The sequence below is a fragment of the Quercus suber genome, unplaced genomic scaffold (assembly GCF_002906115.3).
Source record: "Quercus suber isolate HL8 unplaced genomic scaffold, Cork oak 2.0 scaffold_500, whole genome shotgun sequence".
NCBI classification, from domain to species: Eukaryota; Viridiplantae; Streptophyta; class Magnoliopsida; order Fagales; family Fagaceae; genus Quercus; species Quercus suber.
This window is the reverse complement of record NW_027069949.1, coordinates 231,894-254,738: the sequence shown is the minus strand read 5'-3', so window position 1 is coordinate 254,738 and position 22,845 is coordinate 231,894. Positions and strand designations below refer to the sequence as shown.

At 34.5% G+C, this 22,845-nt stretch overlaps 2 protein-coding genes across 3 annotated transcripts; both read left to right on the top strand.

Moving 5' to 3' along the window:
* The first annotated feature begins 2,303 nt into the window (after window positions 1–2,303).
* On the top strand, window positions 2,304–9,246 carry LOC111990733 (BTB/POZ domain-containing protein At1g30440). Of its 2 annotated transcripts, none has more exons than XM_024022521.2 (5): window positions 2,304–2,880; window positions 3,080–3,284; window positions 5,555–5,624; window positions 6,391–7,617; window positions 8,170–9,246. In XM_024022521.2, exons 2-5 carry the CDS (start codon window positions 3,226–3,228, stop codon window positions 8,728–8,730), a joined length of 1,917 nt encoding a protein of 638 aa, XP_023878289.1. In that variant the 5' UTR covers window positions 2,304–2,880; window positions 3,080–3,225; the 3' UTR covers window positions 8,731–9,246. The 2 variants fall into 2 exon arrangements, with proteins under 2 accessions (XP_023878289.1, XP_023878287.1); XM_024022519.2 differs by having other exon boundaries at window positions 3,043–3,284.
* A 3,903-nt stretch (window positions 9,247–13,149) lies between these two features.
* LOC111990737 (cation-chloride cotransporter 1) lies at window positions 13,150–21,961 on the top strand. Its single transcript, XM_065763261.1, has 5 exons — window positions 13,150–13,500; window positions 15,173–15,322; window positions 15,401–15,479; window positions 16,054–16,145; window positions 21,745–21,961. The coding sequence occupies exons 1-5, from the start codon at window positions 13,337–13,339 to the stop codon at window positions 21,944–21,946; spliced, it is 687 nt and encodes a 228-aa protein (XP_065619333.1). The 5' UTR covers window positions 13,150–13,336; the 3' UTR covers window positions 21,947–21,961.
* The last annotated feature ends 884 nt before the right edge of the window (window positions 21,962–22,845 follow it).

Sequence of the window (22,845 nt, the reverse complement as noted above, 5' to 3'; positions counted from 1 at the left end):
CTTGTTGACAGTGACACATGCACAGGGCATACATATATAAATTCTGCATACTCGGCAATTAAAGAATCAATCAAAGCCCTCCATAGAAAAACCTTGAATTTATTAGGAAGTTGGAACCACCAAAGACTAAATAATTACTTATAATTCGTAGCATTATAATTCATATTCGAAGAACCAGCCAAAGCAGAAGCAAATTGAGAACAAGCAAGATATTAAGCACTTTGCACAGTAAACTCTTCAGTCCTTGAGATTGTACATTGTTCTCGCTTGTGTGTGTGTGTATATATATATATATATATATCTCTCTAGAACGAGACCCAAGCTCAAAGTTGCAAGCCTCGTTGCGCTTACCTTGCGGTGTTCTCACTTCTCGTAATCACGTGTCATGACATTATGTAAATTTGTAAATCAAAGTCAACATCATCAACAAAATGTAATCCATGCTAGATTGTAAAAAAGCATAAACAAAATTTATAAATTCGGCAGCAAAAAAAAAAAATATATATATATATATGTGTGTGTGTCTATATATATATATATATATATTTTTTTTTGATTTTTTTTTTGAGAAAGACACATGACTGAAACACACACACAAGAGAGTGGTAATCTGAGTTTAATATATAAAAATAAAGGTTTTATGAATTTAAAAATCATACTATTTAAAATAAAAATTACTAACATTTCCATGCAAATGCCGACTCCTGTTCTTTCATTTCGTCAAGTTCAACGTTGGCCGATTCAACATTAATTTTTAAATATATTTGATTCCAATGGTTGAGATGATGCGTTATAACTTATAATTGATATTAATTCAAATAGTATCAGTATTGAATCAACGTAAAAATGATATTATCCTAATCAAAACATTTTAGTAGTAGTTATAATTAGATTACTAAGTAATAGCTATATATATAATTTGAATTTTGTTTTTTAATATAAGATAGAAATTTTACTCTAACCTAATTTAAGTGTAAATATGTATGAAACTCATTTCTAAAGACTTAAACCCAAGCTCTTGCTTTCTACCTCATAAGAACTTTGTATTTGTAGAGTAACCATCACAGCAAAAATGAGTGATAGTAAGATTTTTTGTTAAGTGAATGTAATTTTTTATATATATTTATAGCATGACTCGTTAATTCCCTTGACACCAAAGTTGTTCTTTCATAACTTAAGAAAGAAAAAGAAAAAAGGAAAGTCTTAGATTTGAATCATGTAATAAAAAGCACATAGGAAAAAACTTCATACTCTCGGTTTATGCTTACAATATTCTTGTTAAGTCTAGGTACATAGCTATGGATCATTCGAATCTCCTACTCCTGTAGGCCTAGGTCCAACAAATAGAGTAATACGTACTATGATATGTGATCACGCTCAGGTATTACGCCAACTCAAATCTCCCCTACCAATTTTTTGTTCATTTAAAAAAAAAAAAAAAAAAAAAGACCCTAGATAAGGGATCACACATTATTAGACCGCCAAACACAAACAAATCTAGATACTTTCACTCGGATAATTGATAGTTTTTGGTTTTTTGGATGCGAGAATAATTTGATACTTGATACTTGATTTGATACCATGAAAGGTCGTTTCTGTGTTCCGACATACTATTCCTAAAATACCCTTAGATCGTCTGCATGCAAGGCAATTTCAGACACAACATTCCGAAAATACCCTTTCCTAGTCTTTAAAAGCTAGTAACCGACCCTTGGTCTCTACAGTACTCCATCACTATAGGGAGTGGTCCCCACACATTACATGGGAAAATTGATTACCCAATATTTTAACACAAAATTAAACACTTTAATACCAAATTAATCTCCCCACGTCCAATAAGATAATAACAGTGAGAGTAATACTGTAATATTCTAACAATACTTTCACTTCTATAATAGTTTTTTTTTTTTAGTTGCACTTCTATAATAGTTGAGATAACGTCTAACTAATTGATTAATATAATATATTTGCCAACAGAAAAATAGTTGTTAGACTTGAATTTTTTTAATGATTAATTATTTTAAGTAAACCATAAGTAACGCCTTCTCACATGGCCTAGTTGGACAAGGGAAGAGACCTATTTTTTTTTTTTTTTTTTTTTTGAAGTGACAAGGGAAGAGACCTAGCTGTTACATGAAAGCTTGTCATTAATCTATGAAATTCTCCCTAATGAATACAAAATTCCATTTTGGTCAAATCTGCTTAATTACTACTGTTTTTGTTTCTAATGTTTTCTTTGTTTGTTTAAAGATTCTAGAAAAGCAATGAGTGTGTTTTAAGGCAAAAGCAGTAACAAGGGACCCCACATATGTGTGTGTGGTGTGAGGAGTGAGAGAGGATTGGTTTCAGAGCCACCATCAATAAATGAAAAAGACCCATGTTGTGGTCTTTGCATGAATGATGATGGCTCCTTTTGGGATATTATTGTATTTTCAGCACACTGACACACAGTTGCTCACTTGTACTTTTTTCTTTAATGGATTTGAGTGGTTTTGGTCCCTTGTGTTGCTTATGGGTTTGAAATTTGGAATCTTGTTTGTGGGGTTTTAAGAATTAAGGGTAGAAAAGAATAGTATTTTTTTTTTTTTGGGTTGTCTGGAACAGCTTGGCTTGGTGCTTGGTGGTTTATTGGGGTCAAGGGAGGGGTTGGCCTAATTTTGGTGTCTGGTTGAGGGATTTACTTTGGAGTTGTGGGGTTTGATTCTGGGGCTATTTTGTTTTTTTGGAAGAGGGTAATGTAAATGGAGTTGTTTTAGGCTTTTTTGATGGGTTTCTGAAGAAAAATGGTTTGTTCTCTTTGATTCTAGTGGTGGATTTGGGGCAATTTTGTTGGAAAATTTAGTGGGACTCTCTGCAATTTTTTAGTTCTGTTTTTAGCAGGTAAGTGAGAGAAGAAACCGCATTGTAGTTCTCTCTCTCTTTCTTTCCTTTTTTTTTTTTTTTTTTTTTTTTTTTTAAGGTTCTGACTTCTGAGAGACTTGGCTTGGGAATTTTGGGTTTGGTTGTTCATGGTTTTTTCTGGTTTGATTTTGGTTTTTTAAGGTTAAAACTCAACTGGGTTTCTGTTTCTGCCGTCAAGATTGCTCTCTTTTTGGAGCAAAGGATTTGTTGGGTGTGAAAGCGGTTTTTTCAGTGTGAGATAGAGGTTACTGAGGAGGTTATCTTTGGGTTTCACATAAGCTCAGCGCTGTTGTTGAAGTTTTGAAGTGCTTGTATAGTGAGAAAATGGCTTGCATGAAACTGGGATCCAAAACTGATGCATTTCAACGGCAAGGCCAGGCCTGGTATGTAATTCAGTCTCTGTGTGTGAGTGTGATGTTACACTTTCTATGATGTATATATGAAATCTATTGGTTGTTGGAAGTGACTTATTTCTATTTTTAACATTTTTTTTTGCTTTTTGGGTGAGTTTGAACTTAATATTGCTGGACAAAAAGTCTACCCTCTTCTATCGCTAGACAATTAGCTTACTTTATCTTGTTAGAGGTGTTTCACCCGCTACAAAATCTGGCTGTTTTTAGTTCTAGTAATAAACCTTTGTGATCTGAACCGACAAGTGGTATTTTCTTGACAAAGGAAGCTTGCTCGTCCTGTTTGGCCTTATGACTCACAATCTTGTGGGTCTTAGTTTTGAGCTCTCACATTTGTACGGTAAGGAAAACTGAAGGTTTTGAGTTGAAATTTTTGTTTGTTAAAAGGTTGCTTGGGAAGATGTGCATGCATTGCATTGCAGATATTGTGTTGACTAAATTGAACTTTGATAAAGTGACTATAGGTGATTGGTTTACAACTTTGCTTAGTTTGGTAGAATTAGCACGGGTTGACCGTTGAGGAGTGGTTCAACTAATTGATGTTGATGGTCCTTCCTAACTGACTGACAAACTGTTTTTACCGCTTACAAAAGCTGATGGACAGTTTCAACTGCTTATCATTGTTTGTTCATCACTGATATCCTTATGGGCTGTTTGATCTAACTCTTCAAACTAAGCTAATTCATCAAATGGGTTGTTATTTTATTAATATGCACATCATCCATTGGATCTCGTATGGTCGAGGCCTGGGATCGGGTAATTTTTCATGTTAAACAAATTTACTGTACTTTTTTGTAAAAAAAATAATTTCAAAGCCAGCACATAAGTGAAGTGTGGTTTAACTCTTTAAGTTTTATGAATTGATAGCAGTAAAGACCACAGTCATTTGTGGTAAACATAATTTATCTTAGAGAAAATCTAGGGATACAACTTTTGTGTCATAACTTTTGTCACAACTTTGACATTGTCAATTGTGAGTGGTGGCTCCATGTGAAAGTGATTGTTCACTACTCACAATCAACCACTTCAAGTTATGGCAAAAGTTGTGGTTGTAGAAGCGTAATCATAGTTATTATGATTAAGGGAAGAAGGTAGTTCTTAAAGGATGTTAAAAACTGTAAGTTCTTCCAAAGATCTGGCCAAAGAATATAAATAAATAGAGCAATGAAATTCCTCGGTTTAAATATATGACTTAGTACATCTCATATGCAAGACCAATTGGCTATGAAGGATGGTAATGTGTATGATGTATGGACAAGAAGGATATGGATAACAAGATTTTGAATATCTAAAAGGTTATTAGTTGTATATTATGGTAAATTAATCATGCATGTGGTGCTAAAGTTCTTGTATATGTTTGCAGCTATACAATTTATTTTCTCGGATTTTTTGGTATAGTTAAGACATGTTGGATATGTATTAGGGAGCACCTAAGAAGTATTGGTATCTGATAAGTATATGATGTGGATATGGCTCTCTTGTAGAAGCATCTATTGGCTCACATTTGGTGTATTACATGCCAGAGCTTATGTGGCTCTTGTAGATTGTCTAGTGGTCAGAATAAATAATCCGAGATGGCTTCATGAATGATCAGATATGTGCACTTGGGTCGTTTTTGCATATTTTCTTGTGGCAATGACAAAGACACAACTTTAACCCATGTAGTAGGCTAGGTGGAGGAAGAATGAATCTGAGATGGCTTTCTGCCCATTTTAATGTTCTATTGATGGTGGAATTAATTAGAATGTATAAGTAGTAGTATACATGATTCTAGTATCTACAAACCTTAAAATTTTATGACAGAAACATCTATTTTATAATAGCCTCTTCTTCAATTAAGGACCATTCATCACATTGTTCAAATAGTTTTATCAAGATCAGCCAAGAGCCTTATAACTCAACTGACACTTTCTAGTGCTTCTAATAGAGATGCCAAGGGTTCAAATCCCCCCTCCCCAATTGTAACTATTGAATTTTCAAAGGTATTATTGAGATCAATTTATAATTTTGTATTGTTTGCTGAAAGTTACTTTTAAGGACTATATTACCACGTTCACTATTACCAACCTGGGATTATTGCTTCATGAACATCGTCTTTTTGTTTTGCCATTTTTTCAATTGAAGATATACTCTTAAGTACTCTTATTGATCACAAAGTGCTGCTTCCCTTGCATGTGTGCAGTATGTTAGTAATTTTTTTCCCTGCCATTTGTTTTGACCTATCATAAATTGTAATGTTATAGGTTCTGCACAACTGGGCTTCCTAGTGATATTGTTGTTGAAGTTGGGGAAATGTCCTTTCATCTTCACAAGGTACCTTGTCTTTACCATATTTATATATGCTTATTTTCAAGATTTATATTCTTGTGGAAGTGTACTTGAATATATGCAACTGCTTTTTGTTAATTGATGAAATGGATACACTTCTTACACACAAAGTGTGTAATTAAGTACATCCAAAGAATTACAATGAATAAATATACAATTGTTTGAAGTAATTTGTTTGACTTTTCAAGAATCTTATGTTGCATTATTTGTTATATGCAATGGAGGCAGTTCATTGGGTAAATTGTTGTTTAGATTTCTTGTATAGCCAGATTCTTCCTGCCAGGACCATTAACATTGAACAAGTTTCAATTACCCTTCCAATAGTCTTTTGGTGTAAATTAGGCTTAGATGTTAGTAATTCCTCATCCTCCCCCTCCATTATATTAATACCTCACATCTTGTTTTCTGCGTGTAAGTTGCATTTTTGCTACATTATCAGAAATTTTCTGTTGATTTCTTGCTCAAGGTGGCTGTTGATACTTCTGCCCATGCCAAGCTAACTAGAGATCAGCATATGAGCATATATAAAGCTTCTGACAACTTGCACTTTCTTAAATTATGTTTTATTTTTTATATATTTATTTTTATCTTCACAGTCAGCTTACCATGTCCAGTAAATTATGTAATAATTAATTGCAGAAAATTTTGTATTGATTTCATATTACCTGTAAGGTATAATTCTTGTGTGTTTAGGTGAGTGGATTAATTACCATTTATGATTTCTTACGCTTGTTAGTAATTAATAATGCAGTTCCCTTTGCTCTCTAGAAGTGGGATTATGGAAAAATTGATTGCAGAAGCATCTGAAGATGTAGAAGAAGGATGCACCATAAACCTTCCTGAAATTCCTGGAGGGGCCAAAACATTTGAACTTGTGGCCAAGTTCTGCTATGGAGTGAAACTTGAACTTACATCGTCAAATGTTGTGTACCTCCGGTGTGCTGCTGAGCATCTTGAAATGACAGAGGAGTATGGCGAAGGCAATTTGATTACTCTGACAGAGGTCTTCCTGAGTCAAGTAGTTCTTCGAAGTTGGAAAGACTCAGTAAAGGCGCTGCAAACCTGTGATGATGTTCTCCCATATGCTGAAGAACTTAACATTACGAAAAGGTGCATTGAGTCACTAGCTTCCAAGGCATGTACTGATCCAAATCTATTTGGGTGGCCTGTTATGGAGCATAGTGGGCCCATGCAGAGCCCTGGGGGGAGTGTGTTGTGGAATGGGATAAGCACAGGGGCTAGACCAAAAAATACAAGTTCTGATTGGTGGCATGATGATGTATCAGCTTTAAGTTTGCCACTATATAAGAGGTTGATTTCTGTCATGGAAACTCGTGGCATCAAACAGGAGATTATTGCTGGGTCCCTCACTTGCTATGCAAAAAAGTACCTACCGGGATTGATTCGGCGTCAGGGAGCCAGTGAATCCAGTAACCGTCTGGCACCAGTGGCTTTGGGGGCTCCACCATCAGAAGAAGATCAGAAGCTTTTCTTAGAAGAGATTGATAGGCTACTTCCAATGCAGAAGGGCCTAGTTCCAACTAAGTTCCTATTTGGTTTACTACGAACAGCCCTGATTCTCCGAGTGAGCCCCTCTACCATATCCAATTTCGAGAAAAGGATTGGGACGCAGCTTGATCAAGCTACCCTGGAAGATCTGTTGATGCCCAACTTCTCTTATTCCATGGAAACACTTTACAATGTTGACTGTGTGCAACGAATTCTTGAACACTTCCTTGCAATGGATCAGGTTTCAGGCGGGGCCTCTCCTTGCTCAATTGATGATGGCCAATTGATTGGGTCACCTTCATTGACACCCATCACTACAGTAGCCAAGCTAATCGATGGGTACCTCGCAGAGGTTGCCCCTGATGTTAATTTGAAGCTGCCCAAATTTCAGGCTCTTGCTGCTGCAGTTCCGGACTATGCCAGGCCATTGGATGATGGTCTTTATCGTGCAATAGACATTTATCTGAAGGTACTAATTATTTTATTGTCACATGGAAAGCTTGAGCACGGATAATTTGTTATTCTTTGACATACATCTAACATAGTTGGACTGGAAATCATGTTAGATCATATCACATCTAGCCCAAAATTACTACTCTTAATCCTGATCCAGTTTTTTCTGTTGACCTTATCCAATCTGAATCACCACCTAATTCAAATTTGGTGGGCCAGGTTACAATTTTGACAGGAATTGGTTTCTTTGAAAAAGATTTTGGAGATCTAATTTTCTTTTTTCCTTCCCTGCTCTCTTCTTTCTTTCTTATATTAGAATGTGTCCCTGTCTTTATGTAGTCGGTTCTTGATTTCAACCTTTATGCCTTCTTTATTTATCAACACTTATTGACAGCAATTAGCTTCAAGTTTGTTGCTGTTGGGCACCGGTTTTACCAAAACCTGAAATCATATTATAGACCCCTAAAAACATGGGAAAAAAGAAAAGAAGACAAGGCATGCTAGATTGGGTACATTTTCATTTTAAGTTTGTACTTATTTGGTTTCTCTGTGGTTGTTAAACCTGCAGTCACACCCATGGTTGGCAGAGTCTGAAAGAGAACAACTCTGCAGGCTGATGGACTGTCAGAAGCTTTCTTTGGAAGCTTGCACCCATGCTGCACAGAATGAGAGGCTCCCTCTTAGAATAGTAGTTCAAGTTCTCTTCTTTGAGCAGCTTCAGCTTAGGACTTCCATTGCTGGCTGCTTTCTTGTTTCAGATAATCTTGATGGATCGAGACAGTTAAGAAGTGGGATTGCCGGATCGAATGAGGGAGGAGGATGGGCCACAGCTGTGAGGGAGAATCAGGTTTTGAAGGTTGGGATGGATAACATGAGGATGCGAGTATCTGAGCTCGAGAAGGAATGCTCAAGCATGAGGCAAGAGATTGAGAAGTTGGGTCGTGTAAAGGGTTCTAGTAGCACATGGGGAAATGTATCGAAGAAATTTGGGTTTAAGTTAAAGTCTCAGATGTGCAGTGCTCAAGCTGAATCTGTTAGCAACCAGAATAATGGTAATGGGGTTGGGAAGGTTGAGAAGTTGAAGGACATGCATGGAAAGCACAAGAAAAAGTCATCTCATATTGAATAAAACTTTTCTTAAATTGTTCATTATTTTGCAGTATTTCCTTTATTTCATTTGTAGTTTTCACTTTTGACCCCTAAAGTTTGGGTCATTTTGGTCCCTCAAGTTTGAAATTTATTTATTTTAGTCAACCAAGTTTGATTCTATTTCAAAATGGTCCTTTCGTCCATCTTCATGATCAGGCCATCAAGTGCTAATAAAACTAGGTCGTTTCTTTATTTCTCTCTCTTGATGGCTAGATTAGTCACGGACATGGATAGATGACCATATTGAAAACAGAATCAAACTTGATAGATCAAAATGATAAATCTCAACCTTAAAAGGACCAAAATGAAAACAACTCTAAACTTGGTCCAAAAGGGTTAGGTCTTTTTTATTTTTATTTATTTTTTATTTTTTAAGTTAGAACATAGATTTCATCTCCCTCCTATATGTTTTCTTTTAGTCTTTCCATTTTTAAACCCAGTGTAATGGAGACGAATGGAAGAAATTGTAATATGTAATTCTTACAATTATTGCGCACTTGTGTTTTTTCTTCATATTTTGAACTAGTTTTATATCTTTTGCTTGGTACAACAACATTTTTCTTTTCAGTAGGGATTTTGACGTCAATTTCACAGTTTGTCATTGAGCAACTACATGTCTGTTGTGTTAGTCGTTAGATTTGCAGTTGTAAACAAGTTGAGTTAAGCTCAGTATTAGATGTTTAGGATTAGTTCACCATTATGTTGTTGAAAAAGTTGTAATAAAAAAAAATCTTATTTATTTACAAGTTATTTGATTAACTTTTTTTTTAATTATTATTATTATATATAGTAAACACTTTGCTATTTATTTATTTATTTTGTATTTTGGCTATGATATGGTGGCATCGCAAGGACGGAGCCAGAACTTAAAGTTAGGGGGGGTGGCATTGTTGCTAGCTGTGTGCGGTAGTTTCAGCCTTTGACTCTACTATTTTATCACTAAGGATTTTCGTTTGGAACTTTTTAAATGGCCAAGTTGTTTGTTTTGGGTAAAATAAATTGATTGGGTTTAATTTTTTTTTAGCTTTATTATTGGTAATTTTTGTTGTGGGGTTAATTTTTTTGGACTTGTATATTTTGTTTTAGATTTAATCTATTAATATTTATGGCCTTAAAAATGTGAAAAATGCTAAAACTACAAAATTTTTACAAATTGCTAATATTGTGAGTGGTTATCGATAAGTAAAAAGTGATGCAAGTGTGCGAACTAATAAAAATTTGTTACCTCAATAGTATGTAAAAATATTGTAAAAAAGTGTGTGACTATAACATTACTCTTAAAAGAATTGATGGCATTGTTAAGGAGGGGCAAAATGTAATTTTGTTGAACAAAATTACTAAAATTAGTACCTATTAATGGACTAATATTTTTATTAAAAAAATTTAGGGGGGGCAATACATAGATCCGTCCCTGTCCTCGAGGAGGGGGGTTTTAGAGTAGACTTGCTATACGTTTTTGTTTTAACATTTTTTTTAGTCAACTTGTTAAAATCACAAATTTTAAAATCCAACTTCGGTTTTAACTGTTTAAGTGGTAGCCTAACTGTAATGGTATTATCTGTGGTGCCTCGTGTTTGTGGTTAATCCTCCTCCCTCTCCTTGCTATCTATTTATACCCAAAATATATATATATATATATATATCCACCAACAACAGCAACAACTTTTAATATATAAATGTCCGATCTTTTCAAAAAAAATATATATATATATATATATATAAATGTCCGATATAATATGATATGATTCTTAACAAAAAAGTTAAAAAAAAAATAATAATAAAATTTAAAAGCTGTAATAATTAATCAAGTTGTTGGTCTCCATGTTGATATCTTTGCATTAATAATTCCTCGTTAATTTTCTGCGCAAGAGCTAGTAAGTAGTAACTCAATACTATTTTCTATATATAAAAAATAAAAATCTTTTTTTTTTTATATGAGTAAAAATCTATTTTCTGGTTATAGAGAATTTGGATTTAAATTTCCCATCCTAATTTATTGTAATACTATTAAACTAATAATAAAAAAAAAGGATAACTTTTTGTAATTCAACACTATCAGTATCAGACAAACCCAAACACTGCATTAGAGCATCCATATTTGAGCTTGTATATGTCAAATGTTAAGAACATTTGGCATTTAAGCCCCAAAACCCATCAGCAATGGGAAGGCCATTTCCACTTTTTGGGCCTGAAGTAAAGGCTTTGTCCAAAATCGGACCATTTAATCCAAGTAAAAGGTGACCCAAAATCAATAAAAATACTATTAATTTTTTTTTTGGGGTTTTGTGTTTTACACACACAACTTAGTACCCTAACATGTGAAGTTACAATAATATAATAACAAAATCAAAACAGAAATTCATCTATTGCTTATTGAACCACAAAGTTGCGAATTGCCTATACTGTGATGGGAAGAAACCCAAAAAAAAAAAAAAAAAAACCCAAAGAAGAAAAAGATAAAAAGAGAGTAGAAAGAAAGAAAAGAAGAATTGCATGCTGTTATTGGAAGCATAATGGACTCATTCAACATGCAAATACTCTTTGAATTTTATTTTATTTAAACAATACCCCTTGAATTTTAGCACTAAATAATTTTGTAAAATAGTATGTTACATATTCTCTCCTGTGTTTTCTTTTTTTTGAGATAATATAAATTGAAAACATAAGAGATGAGGAAAGAGGAAGTGTGAAGACAAGACTTACAATCAATGTTTGAAATCAATGTTACATATTCTCTCCTGTGTTATTAACGTATTTTTGTAAATATTATTTTCTTAAAATGATAAACATTAAACAAACCTCACAAAATTTATGCGTTGCAACCACCATAATCAATGTTAAAGAAGTTGGCATGCCTCCTTTATAATCAATGTTTGCATACCTCCTTTTTAAAGTAGAGAAAGTTGTCAATTATTAATTTCATCAAATAAGTAAGTGATCATTGCACTAAAACATATAAGCATAAATACTAAATGACATAATTAAGTATTTCCAACGTAAATGTCTATAGTTGGCTATCAAAAACTTGAATCTCTATAGTTCTAATTTTCCTTCCTAACTAAAAAATGTATAAAAACAACTAAATGCATTTAACTAATAATTAAAAGGATTCCAAAAAAAAAACTAATAATTAAAAAATAAAATAAAATAAAACGCCCCTAAGAAACAAAAACTTTGTAAAATGAATACAATGTGTCATAATATCCCTAATTTTTCTTAAGAATTTTTTGGTCTTTAGTTTTACCTTTTAAAAAAAAAAAGATTTCTTGATTATTTGAACAAAATTTACCTAAAATATAAATTTTGGTAAAACAAACAATATACTGTAGCTAACAAGCAAATTAAGCATGTCTACCAAGAAGTTAACAAGTATGTTGATGCACTTGCTAATCTAGGAATTACTTTGTTATCTAATCACATACCTTTTGTTAAATCATTGGATATGGTGGAATGTTGGCTGGCCCTTGATATGGCTTAGCACTCATGTAACAAACTTATTAATAGCTAATTAATCATATATCCTCTGTTTACCAAAAAAAAGATCATATGTTGTCGTCGTACCGTAGATCATAGTAGTAAAACTAAATGTTCATTTAGGTTAAAATCTCTAAAAAAAAAAAAACTAAATGTTCATTTAGGTTAAAATTATATTGTATCTATCAAAAAATGAAATTGAATATTCATTTAATTAGGTATTCAATAAAAAAAGGTAGTTAATAAAGGATTAAATTTGGTAACAAACTTGGTTATAATGTGGGAAATTATTGTGTACTCCTAGAATACCATAAATGTGTACTCCCTCCTCTCACATGAATGGTGGATCTCACTAATTAAATTCATAGTGGGGCCCACCTAATAATTTTCCGTTATAATGTAAGGTTACAATTCTACTCAATATTTTTTAGTAAATGTAAATTTTGATAAATTTACCGTTAAATTAAATTTCCTTCTTATATCTTCTATGCTTGTAAAATTTACAGAAGATCAATAATTATGTTATCAATCAAATGTTTACATTTAAAACTTTTGTAGTATAAAATTATACATAAAAATAAGTTTATAGATTGAATAGTAAACAACATATAATTGTGTATTAAGAACATTAAAATATGCAATTTAACGGTTAGCTTTTAAAAATTTGTAATCGTGCTAATTTTTGTGGAGTAACGCCAAGTTAATAGCCAAAATTAATCCGCTAATTAAATTACTTACTAATAAAAGAAAAAAAAGGCTTAACAAAATGAGAAAAGAAAAAAGATTCTAAAAAAAAAAAGAAAAGAAAAAGGAGTGCACTAACCTGTAACAACTGTAGTAACAAGTAACCAACATAAACAAAAAAAAACATTCCAAATCACACCAAAAAAAAAAAAAAAAAAAAAAAAAAAAACGTTTATTTTTTCCACATCTGACTATTAATCCAATTCAATTTCAATTCCATTACGTCTCTCTTTCTCTTGTTATCTCTTTCAAATTCGTGGTCTTAGTTTAGAGATCTCTCTCTCCCTGATTCGTAATAATTTTGGATCTAATTTCAGTAATTTTGACTTGTATAATTGTAATAGAGTTTATTTTTAGATCCGAAGGAAATGGACAATGGCGATATAGAGAGTGCGGAGGAAGAATTCCCGGGCCGTATTGGCGCTCGCAAGTACCGACCTGTCGTTGCCAATGATCGCGCTGTGCTCCAAATGTCTTCAATCGATCCTGGATCTTCCTCCTCCTCCTCCGGCGATCACCAAGCTTCTCTCCGGTACTTTCTCTCTCTCTCTCTCTCTCTCTCTCTCTCTCTCTAGAATTGGATTTTTGTTGTTGTTGATGATTTGAATGATTTGTGAAACTGTGAATGTGTGATGGAGTTCGAAGCAACTTTACAATCCCTTTTTTCGGTGCTTTAGAATCTGTTTGGATGGACGCAAAGCAAATCAGGCTGAATTTGATCGAGAAAAGAAGAAGAAGAAAGGATTGTTGTTTAGGAGGATTGGATTAATGAAAAGAAAATGTTATTTTGTTAGGATGAGTTTTTGGACTTTTTTAAATCTAAAATTTGAACTTTCAAATCTAAAATCTGATTACTTTTTTTGGCTGTTCATAGTGCATGTTAGAATAATCATGCTCTTAATTGAGTTCTTGCACATTTTCTTTGCTGGAGGAGCATATTCAAGTAGTCAAAGTCGGAAATTTTTTGATATACACTGAGATAGTTTTTTTTTTTAAAAACTTTTTATCAAATCTAAACTTTGTAATTATTTGTTTGGCTGTTCATAGCGCGTCTTAGAGTGATCATGTTCTTAATTGAGTAATTTTTTTTTTTCACATTTTCTTTACTGGACGAGTCTATTGAGTAATGAAGTTAGATTTTTTTTGTCTGAATTTTGAGATAAGAGAGCACAAAGAACTTAATATTCGATCTCTTTGATATTTTTTTGGATACGAAGAAATCAGTGACGCGAATTTGGTTTGGTTGTGCTTAGATTATAGCAATGGACTAATAAGAAGGTCTTAGAACTAAAGGTTATTTTTTTGGATGAGTTTTGGAACTTTTCTATAAATCTAAACTCTAATGTTAGTGTAGTCATGTTCTAATTGACGTTTTCTTCACTGGACGAGCCTATTAAGTAGTGAAGTTAGAATTTTTATCTGAATTTTGAGATAAGAGAGCACAAAGAGTTAATATCCAATCTCCTTGATATATTTTGTATACGTACAAATCAGGAGTAAATTTGGTAAATCGAAAACATCGCCTGGGAAAGCCTCACGTCTAAAGCAAAACCTAAATGCTCAACTGTGGCACAATTAGTTCAAATTCTTTCAGAAGCAAATGCTTTGGAATATTCCATTCTTGTTGCAGCCATCGCTTCAGATCCTGCCCCTCTGCAATTTTGGCCCCATATGCTGGTGTGCCATGGGAATATTTCCGCAATAATGTGACGCACACATTAATAAACTATGATGATCTTAGTAAACAGGCGGTGGCATATCGAAAAAATGTCATTATTTTTACACCCACCACCAAGCNTTGATCTACATTTTGAGCTAAGAGAGCACAAAGAGCATAACAATCTCTTTGACATTTTTTGGATACATAGAAATCAGGCTACGTGACGTGAATTTGGTTAGGTTGTGCTTAATTTAAAAATACAAGAAGAAAGCATTGTGTTAGGAATGGATTAATAAGAAGTTTTAGAACAAAATGATATTTGTTCGGATGATTTTTTGAACTTTTTACAAGTCTAAACTTTGATTACTTTTTTGGCTGTTCATATTGCATGTTAGAGTAATCATGTTCTTAATTGAGTTTTTGCACATTTTCTTCACTGGACGAGCATTTTAAGTAGTGAAGTCTGATTTTTTATATACATATTCAGATAAGAGAGCACATTATATATACATATATATATATATATATATTTTTTTTTTTTCAGAAAAATCAAAGTAGGAAAACAGGCTAATATGGGTGCTGGTAGTAATGGAGGATCCTTGCCGGTACATGAACAAGCCAATGGTCCCTCGGGAGAATCAAAATTGGAATTGTTCGGTTTTGATTCTCTTGTTAACATTCTTGGTCTCAAGAGGTAGGTTGCTTTGCTTTTGTTATTATTGTTTCTGAATTTAATCCATCTTTTTCTCAAAATTCAGTTTATATATTCCAGTATGACAGGGGAGCAGATTCCAGCACCTTCTAGTCCTAGAGATGGTGACGATGTCCCCATTACTCTTGGGCGGCCAAAGGTATATGCTAGTTTCTTGAGCATTTATGCTGTTTCCTTGCATAATTTTTTCCCCCTGCTGTTTGTTGTGGTATGCTTTGTTTTGATAGAAAATCATAATTTGAAATCACAGCATAAGAACTGATGAAATAACAATGCAGATAACATTCTTTCTTTGTATGTTAACGAAATGCAGATTTAAGAATCTAGGTTCTTATTTGTGGTTTTAATTGAAGAAAGTGTGATATTGTTTGTTATAATCTCTTAAGAAAGTGTGATATTGTTTGTTAAAATCTTAAGAACTGGTCTTTCTTTCCTGGATTTCATGTTCAATAGAGCCTTATTTACTGAGGGAAATTATGCCAAAATTTTTTTAAAGATTGAATTTAGAGGTGCGAATCAGGTGCGTATTTGCCTTTTCATATGTTTCTTTTGACTGGTTTCCTTCTATGCTAGATGTAACCTATTGCTTTGCTTGAAAACTGTTTGTGACTGAATATTGTATCAGAGTTATCTCTGATTCATTGACCTTGGGCCTCGCTGTACTATATTTCTGATGCTTTTTATTTGGTCTTTTGATGTGCTATCATACGCAGCCTGCTGATCTCAAATTTGGTACTCTGATGGGTGTATTTGTCCCGTGCTTGCAAAACATATTGGGAATTATCTACTACATCCGATTTTCATGGTAAGCAATGTAGCTGGAGTTCCTACTGAGACTAGTTAGTTTCATAACACTCGATACATACATATTCACACACAACTGGTGGGTTATGCATCCCCACCTCCATATTGCTCTTATTAGGGGAAGAGGTGCCATTGGAGAAGAGCTCATTGGTTACATATGTATATATTAATTGATGGGGTCTCACCCTATTTTACGTATAATAATCATATTATTTATAGATCTAAACCGTTCAAAGAAATCTTGTTTCTTGATAATTCAATAGTTGGGGATGAAGCTATTTGAACCTTGGATGTCTCCATTGGAAATATTAGGAGGTGCCAAAACTATAAGCATGACAGTAGATAGTTGTCAAATTTGGCTTAGATCAATGAAGTGACCTATATGTTCATTTATATTGTGTGGGTGTGCTTCTATAATAAGATAATGTGATACTGCTTCCCACTTTTGGAGCACTTAGGTGAATATATTGCATATATGAGTAAAAAAAAAAAAAAATTCCTGTTTATCTTTTAGTAATGTCGAATTTATAATTGCCACTCAGTTATCTAGTGTAAAATAGATGCTAAACCTATTGAATGGTTTGAATTGCAAAAAATTCACCATTATACACAAAAATGGATGAGACCCCATCAACTTTGATGGAGCACTGTTCTATCATAGTTTCTCATGTGTGTGTGTGTAGAGAGAGAGAGAGAGAGAGAGAGAGAGAGAGAGAGTAGTATGGGCAAGGGCTTTAAAGAATCAATAAATAACACTTTAGGGTTTAGAGTACCTGCATAGAATCTGACTGAGAAGAAAAGAGATCTTCATAGTGTCTTTATATATATAAAATACATACACACACACACACATTCAGATGGACATGTGTGTGTGTGTGTCCATGCGCATACATGCACAAATAGAAAGGGTATTCTCTCCTTTTGTGTCATCTTATGAATATCCAAATTAACCATAAAACAATTACTAGTAGAAGAGCAGAGATATACATCTAAGGCTTATTTAGTCAGAAAAATTAAGAATACCATTTTTTGTTCAGTTCTCTCAATAAATATATTATTACTTATCAAAGAAAAAAAACTAAACTACCGTCAATCAACTTCCAACCTGGAAAGCATGGACGTGGCGCTAGAGGCGCCGCACCCGCGTCAGACGCGGGCCGGACGAGGCGACGCGCCTCGGACGCCGCTGACCGCGCGTCCGTGCCGCGTTGGGCCGCGTCCTGCCACGTGGCGAAGCCGACTCGCGCGGACGCGGCTCAACTCGGGCCGTTTCGGCCGAAACCGCCGATATGGCCGGTTCAGGCCGAAACTCATCTCTCTTCTCTGTGCTCTCCCTCTCTGCGAGTCTGCGGTAGTGCGGTGTGCTTGGACTGGCTTAAGAAAACAAAAGAAAGGTTAAAAGAAAAAAAATGTATGAACTGGGAAGGGGACAGAGAGGAGAGGCGGAGACGGTTGGGGAAGAAAGAGTGAAAGACTAACGGGAAGAAAAGAAAAAATATGCAAAAGGAAAAGGCTGAGTCTGACTTGGTGTGGAGATCTTCTTTAAAATGTGTGGTGTAGATTAAGTTTTGGAAATTGGAAAATAGAAGCCTTGGGGAAATAAAATAAAAAATGAATAAAAGGTGAGGTTGATATTCTGATGAGACCAAAAGTCTTGGGGAAATAAAATAAAAAGTAAATAAAAGGTAAAGTTGATATTTTGATGAGATTAGATGTGTTGTTGACTTGTTGTGGCAGGTGAATAGAGAGAATAAAAGAAAAAAGATTAATCTTGTGGGTTTTATTTAATTTAGGAACATCATATTATAGTTATTATTTATTATTATTTTTAAATTTGGGATATGTGTATATAATATAAAAAAGTATGCTTAGCAATATATTAAAAATATAAATAAAAATATTTTTAATAATTTTTTAATCGCCGAGTCCCGCCGCACCCGCACCCGCACCCACATTTTTAAAAATTACCGAGTCCCGCACCCGCACCCGCACCCGCACCCGAATCCCAAAACGCACCCATGCTTCCTAGCTTCCAACCCATGTTCCCTGCCATTTTCTTCTTTAATTTCCCTGTGCTCCTTTCTTCATTTTCAATTTCTCTCCTGCAACTAAATAATTTACCAAATTTATTCATTTAACTTCTTTTATCTTTTATGTTTGTAACTGTAGTAATTCTCAATTAGTTTTAAATAGTTAAAAAAAGAGACACACCGTGTATGTCCTCATGTAGCATGTGTTTGTGTGTGCATAGTTTTCTACACACACACACACTAGATGGGGGCATATTTATAGAAAAACGTTTATACATACTTATATCGACATAAGCAAAATCATGAAATCTAGATTAGACTCAACCATGACCACTCTTCAGCCAACCCCACACATCAAATGCCTGCCACCAGCACCACCATAATCAATCATGATTGGCATGCTAGGTTCTTGCCATTTAGCCAAAGTTGGAAATTAACCAGTTAAAATGTGGGACTGAAATTGTGAATGTAATCATTTAATCATAATTCTAACAATCCCCTAATGTTTGGGCCCAAGCTCCCCTTGATAATTGAGGCCAACATGTGAAATTTTTAACAATTTTAAATGGGAGATAGAGTGGAGACATGGATCGAACTTAGGACTTCATGCTCTGATACTATGTTAAGTTACTAATTGTCCCAAGTGGTTAAGCTATTAGGAAATTGTAAGTTTAATCATTTGACTATAATTCTAACATATAAAACAACAGATAGGGGCAAAACTGCCATTTTTCGTTGTTGTTTTGACTATTATGAAGAAAGATGTAAGGAGAATTGTGTGATTCTATGCTTCATGCAGTAGGCTACTGTGTGATCTTGTATTCAAGTAGATGATGTTTGATATATAATCAGAGTTTAATTCTTACAAAGCATTGCTTGATAATTCATTTTTACTTTCTAGGTGCATGTGAGCTTAAACTAATAAATTGTAGTGTTCTTAAAGGGGAGTTATATCTTCTTCTTCTTCTTCTCTTTTTTTTTTTTTTTTTTTTTGGGTGAGTGTGTAGTAATGTAAAATTTCATTGATATCAAAAAATAGATTTACCCAAATATACAGGAAGTACACAATAGGGGACCATACAATCAATCTCGCGAATTACATAAGATACTTATATCTTTTACCAAGCTACTTGAAGTCTCTGCTTAAGATCTTCATTTTAATTAAAGATGGAAAAGGATGGACTAGTGTATGAATAAAAAGGCTTATGAGAGAGAGAGAGAGAGAGAGAGAGAGAGAGAGAGGGTGGGGCCGTGGGGGTGGGAGGGATAACCTAGAAAAGTAGGTGGATGAAAGGGTGGAAGCTATTTAACATCCTTCTTAAGGGAAGTAATCTTATTAAGGCTGTGTTTGTTTCGTGTAAAACGTTTTCCGGAAAATATGTATTTTCCGGAAATGTTATTTTCCGGAAAAGGAAAATAATTTTAAGTGTTTGGGTGTATTATGAAAATTGTTGTGGAAAATATTTTTATGTGTTTGGTTATATTAGGAAAATGCTATTTTCCGGGCAAATTCCGGCAACAACACAACGACGACGACAACAACAACAACAGCAAATTCCAAATTCCAGCAACAACAACACCAACGACAACAATCAGTTCATCCAAAAAAAACAATAACAACAATCAAATTAAAAAAAAAAAAAACACAACAACAAACAATCAAATTAAAAAAAAAAAAAAAAAAAAACTGAGAGATCGAGGAAGAGAGAGCTCCAGGTGCGATGGCGCGATCGAGGGTCTGGGTCTGGGTCGAGCGGCGTTGGAGCGATGGCGCGATGAAGGAGGCGATGGGTCTGGGTCGACGACGAGGTGCGATGGCGCGATCGAGGTGCGATGGCGATGGCGCGATGGCGCGATCAGCGCGGTGCGATGGCGAGGTGCGAGACCGGAGCTCGAGGTGCGATGGCGAGGTGCTGCGATCGGAGCTCGAGGTGCGATGGCGCGGTTCGTCGGTTCGTCGGTTCGTGGCGCCGGCGAAGTCGAAGGCTCGTGAACGGACTGCGTTGGATCGGTCCGTTTGTTCTGGGTTTCTCTTTTTCTTTGTTCTGGGTTTCTCTTTTTTTTTGCGTTCTTGGCTCCTGTGGTGCGTTCTCTCTCTTTTCCGGAAATCATTTGAAGGTAAAATAAGGACTTCAAATGATTTCCGGGTCAAGGGTGAAAATTCGGTCAAAGTGTAAGCATATTTTCCGGAAAATGAATTTTCCGTTGCCAACCAAACGCATGGGTCAGGTGGTAAATGATTTCCTGAAATCATTTACCACCGATTCAAACGCAGCCTAAATTTAGGATATAGGTGAGGGCCCCATGGTATGCAGAATTTTGGGAGTTTCAAGATTTTGAAGAGAAAACAAAGTAGACTGGGAAAATAAATAATTCTAGAGGCTCTTTATTTGTGTAGACCACAAAGATGAGTGCCATTTGTTTTTGTCAAGTTGACTGTAAGGTGTAAACCTTTTTGTTAAGAAAAACTAAATTTCCCCATCTATTTTATGGACTAAATAACAGGAAGGAGGCATGCCTATAATATAATTAAAAAAAAAAAAACCTATAATGAAGTTTACTATTATAGAAAGAAAAGGCAGTTTTGGTCGGCACCGCAATGTTGCAATTTGGAAGATTGTGCTACATTGCTTAATGTGGTGCATTTTGAGGGAGAGAAATGCTAGAAATTTTGAGGATGTTGAGCGGTCTCTCATTGAGCGTAAATCCTTTTTCTTTTCTTCTTTGCTGGAATGGGCTAGAGCTCTCCAAGTTTTCCCTTGTGTTTCCTTTTTAGATTTGTTAGAGTTTTGTTCTTTGAGATGTTGATGTTGATCTTTCTTTGTATACCCCTTGTATACTTGGAAGTTTTGCTAATTCAATAAAAGTTTGTTACTTATATAAAAATAAAACTGTTATAGAAAGAAAAGCTCCAAGGTGGACAAAAGTCAAGTAGGAGCTTTCCAAGTATGCCTGGACTAAATAACAACATTTGGTTATTTGGCAGATTGAAACTGTCGAAAGATGGCCGACATTATTGTCAAAATTGCAAATGGACCTTGTTATGTCTACACGTTTATTGTTTATACCTTTTCCTAAATCAAAAGAATGGTTCCCAAAATGACAATTACATGTCCACATGTGAATTGAGTGTTCCTTAATGTACTTGCAGTGTTTGAGGTATTGGTGTTTGATTTATACATGACTCCATTGAGGATGTTCTCTTGTGTTGAGAATTAGTGAGTCATTATTTTAAGGCTGCTTGTAAATTCCCCATGTGGCTGTACCAGGCATTTATTCACATTTGTTAGGGTGGTAATTTTGTAAGGGGGAGGGCTACCATTCCTGGGTTTGTGTTGAAGAACTCATTCTATGTTTGTTATGGGTAATTTATCAGGTAGTATAATAATGTAGCCTGGATCTCTCTATAGTGACTAATTTTGACTGGATACTGATGATCATAATTTCTTTACCTGTATGTCCTTGTTGTGGTTTTTTTTTTTGGTAAATGATTGAATTCAATGTGTTGCCTTTCTTGTTTGACCAACTATTTTGTCAGTGATTTCTTTTTTCAAATTATGAGCATTGCAGGATTGTTGGTATGGCTGGCATAGGCGAGTCATTGTTGCTGGTGTCTTTTTGTGGTTTGTGTACTTTTCTGACAGGAATATCACTCAGTGCTATTGCAACTAATGGTGCGATGAAGGTAGATAATGTTTGCAATCTACTTGCTACTTTGCCAGATTTGCTTGCCTCTTTTTGCCTCTGGGGTTATGATTATGAATGTCAATGAAAGCAAAAACCACTAGCTATTCCAAATATATTAATTGATCTGCTTGAGAGGAGCAGGTGTTATTTCTGGGATGTCAGTGTTGACAAATTATCCACAAGTACTTTTCTATATCTTGTTGGTTTTAATATGTTATTTTGTGTGAGTCTAGAAAAAATTGGGTAGGTTATTATTTCTTCGTGTAAATTTGCGAGGGAATTGAGGGACTTCTCTCTCTCTCTCTCTCTCTCTTCTCTCTCTCCCTGATCGTTAAATGTAACTCACACACTCATATGGGATTGAACTATTCACCTCTTATTTATGGAGAGAGGAGATGCTATTTTGCCCTAAGATCATTGGGGACATTTTTGATGAGGGAAAACACATATTTATTCTTTAATGTGTTTTATTTTGTACTGGGATACACTAGTGCAGATTGGTACAAAGTATTTAAAACCTGCGGATTAGATGATCAAGTGTTGATGCAACACACACACACGAGATATTCAGAGGGTTTTGCACATATTTGGTTTATAATTATATACGTTATTGTTCAAGTGTTCTGCTGCATTATATTGTTTATTGCAAAATCTCACCTCTGGAATGCCTATTCACATTAAAATTTTCTCCTGTTGATTTCACCAAAGAGATCATGTTGGAATTAATGATAAAATATTCTTGGAGGGTTTTGCTTGTTCCTCTTTCTTGGAATTTTTAGATCTTTGTAATTTTTGTTCATATCTGTGTTGCTCTTATAGACTTCCCATGTACTAGGGCTTTACCTCTTTTCTTTTTCAATAGAACATTTATTACTTATAAAAGAAATTTACTTTGCTTCTAGGGTGGGGACCGTACTACCTCATTGGTCGTGCCCTTGGTCCAGAGGTTGGAGTTAGCATTGGACTATGTTTTCCTTGGGAATA

What these genes read in the sequence shown, in the direction of transcription:
- LOC111990733 (XM_024022521.2), top strand. Translation starts at nt 3,226, where the DNA reads ATGGCTTGCATGAAACTGGGATCCAAAACTGATGCATTTCAACGGCAA. An exon ending in CAACGGCAAGGCCAGGCCTG is followed by an intron (nt 3,285 to 5,554) that starts GTATGTAATTCA and finishes GTAATGTTATAG; the next exon opens with GTTCTGCACAACTGGGCTTC. An exon ending in TGTCCTTTCATCTTCACAAG is followed by an intron (nt 5,625 to 6,390) that starts GTACCTTGTCTT and finishes TTAATAATGCAG; the next exon opens with TTCCCTTTGCTCTCTAGAAG.
- LOC111990737 (XM_065763261.1), top strand. Translation starts at nt 13,337, where the DNA reads ATGGACAATGGCGATATAGAGAGTGCGGAGGAAGAATTCCCGGGCCGT. An exon ending in GATCACCAAGCTTCTCTCCG is followed by an intron (nt 13,501 to 15,172) that starts GTACTTTCTCTC and finishes TTTTTTTTTCAG; the next exon opens with AAAAATCAAAGTAGGAAAAC. An exon ending in AACATTCTTGGTCTCAAGAG is followed by an intron (nt 15,323 to 15,400) that starts GTAGGTTGCTTT and finishes TATATATTCCAG; the next exon opens with TATGACAGGGGAGCAGATTC.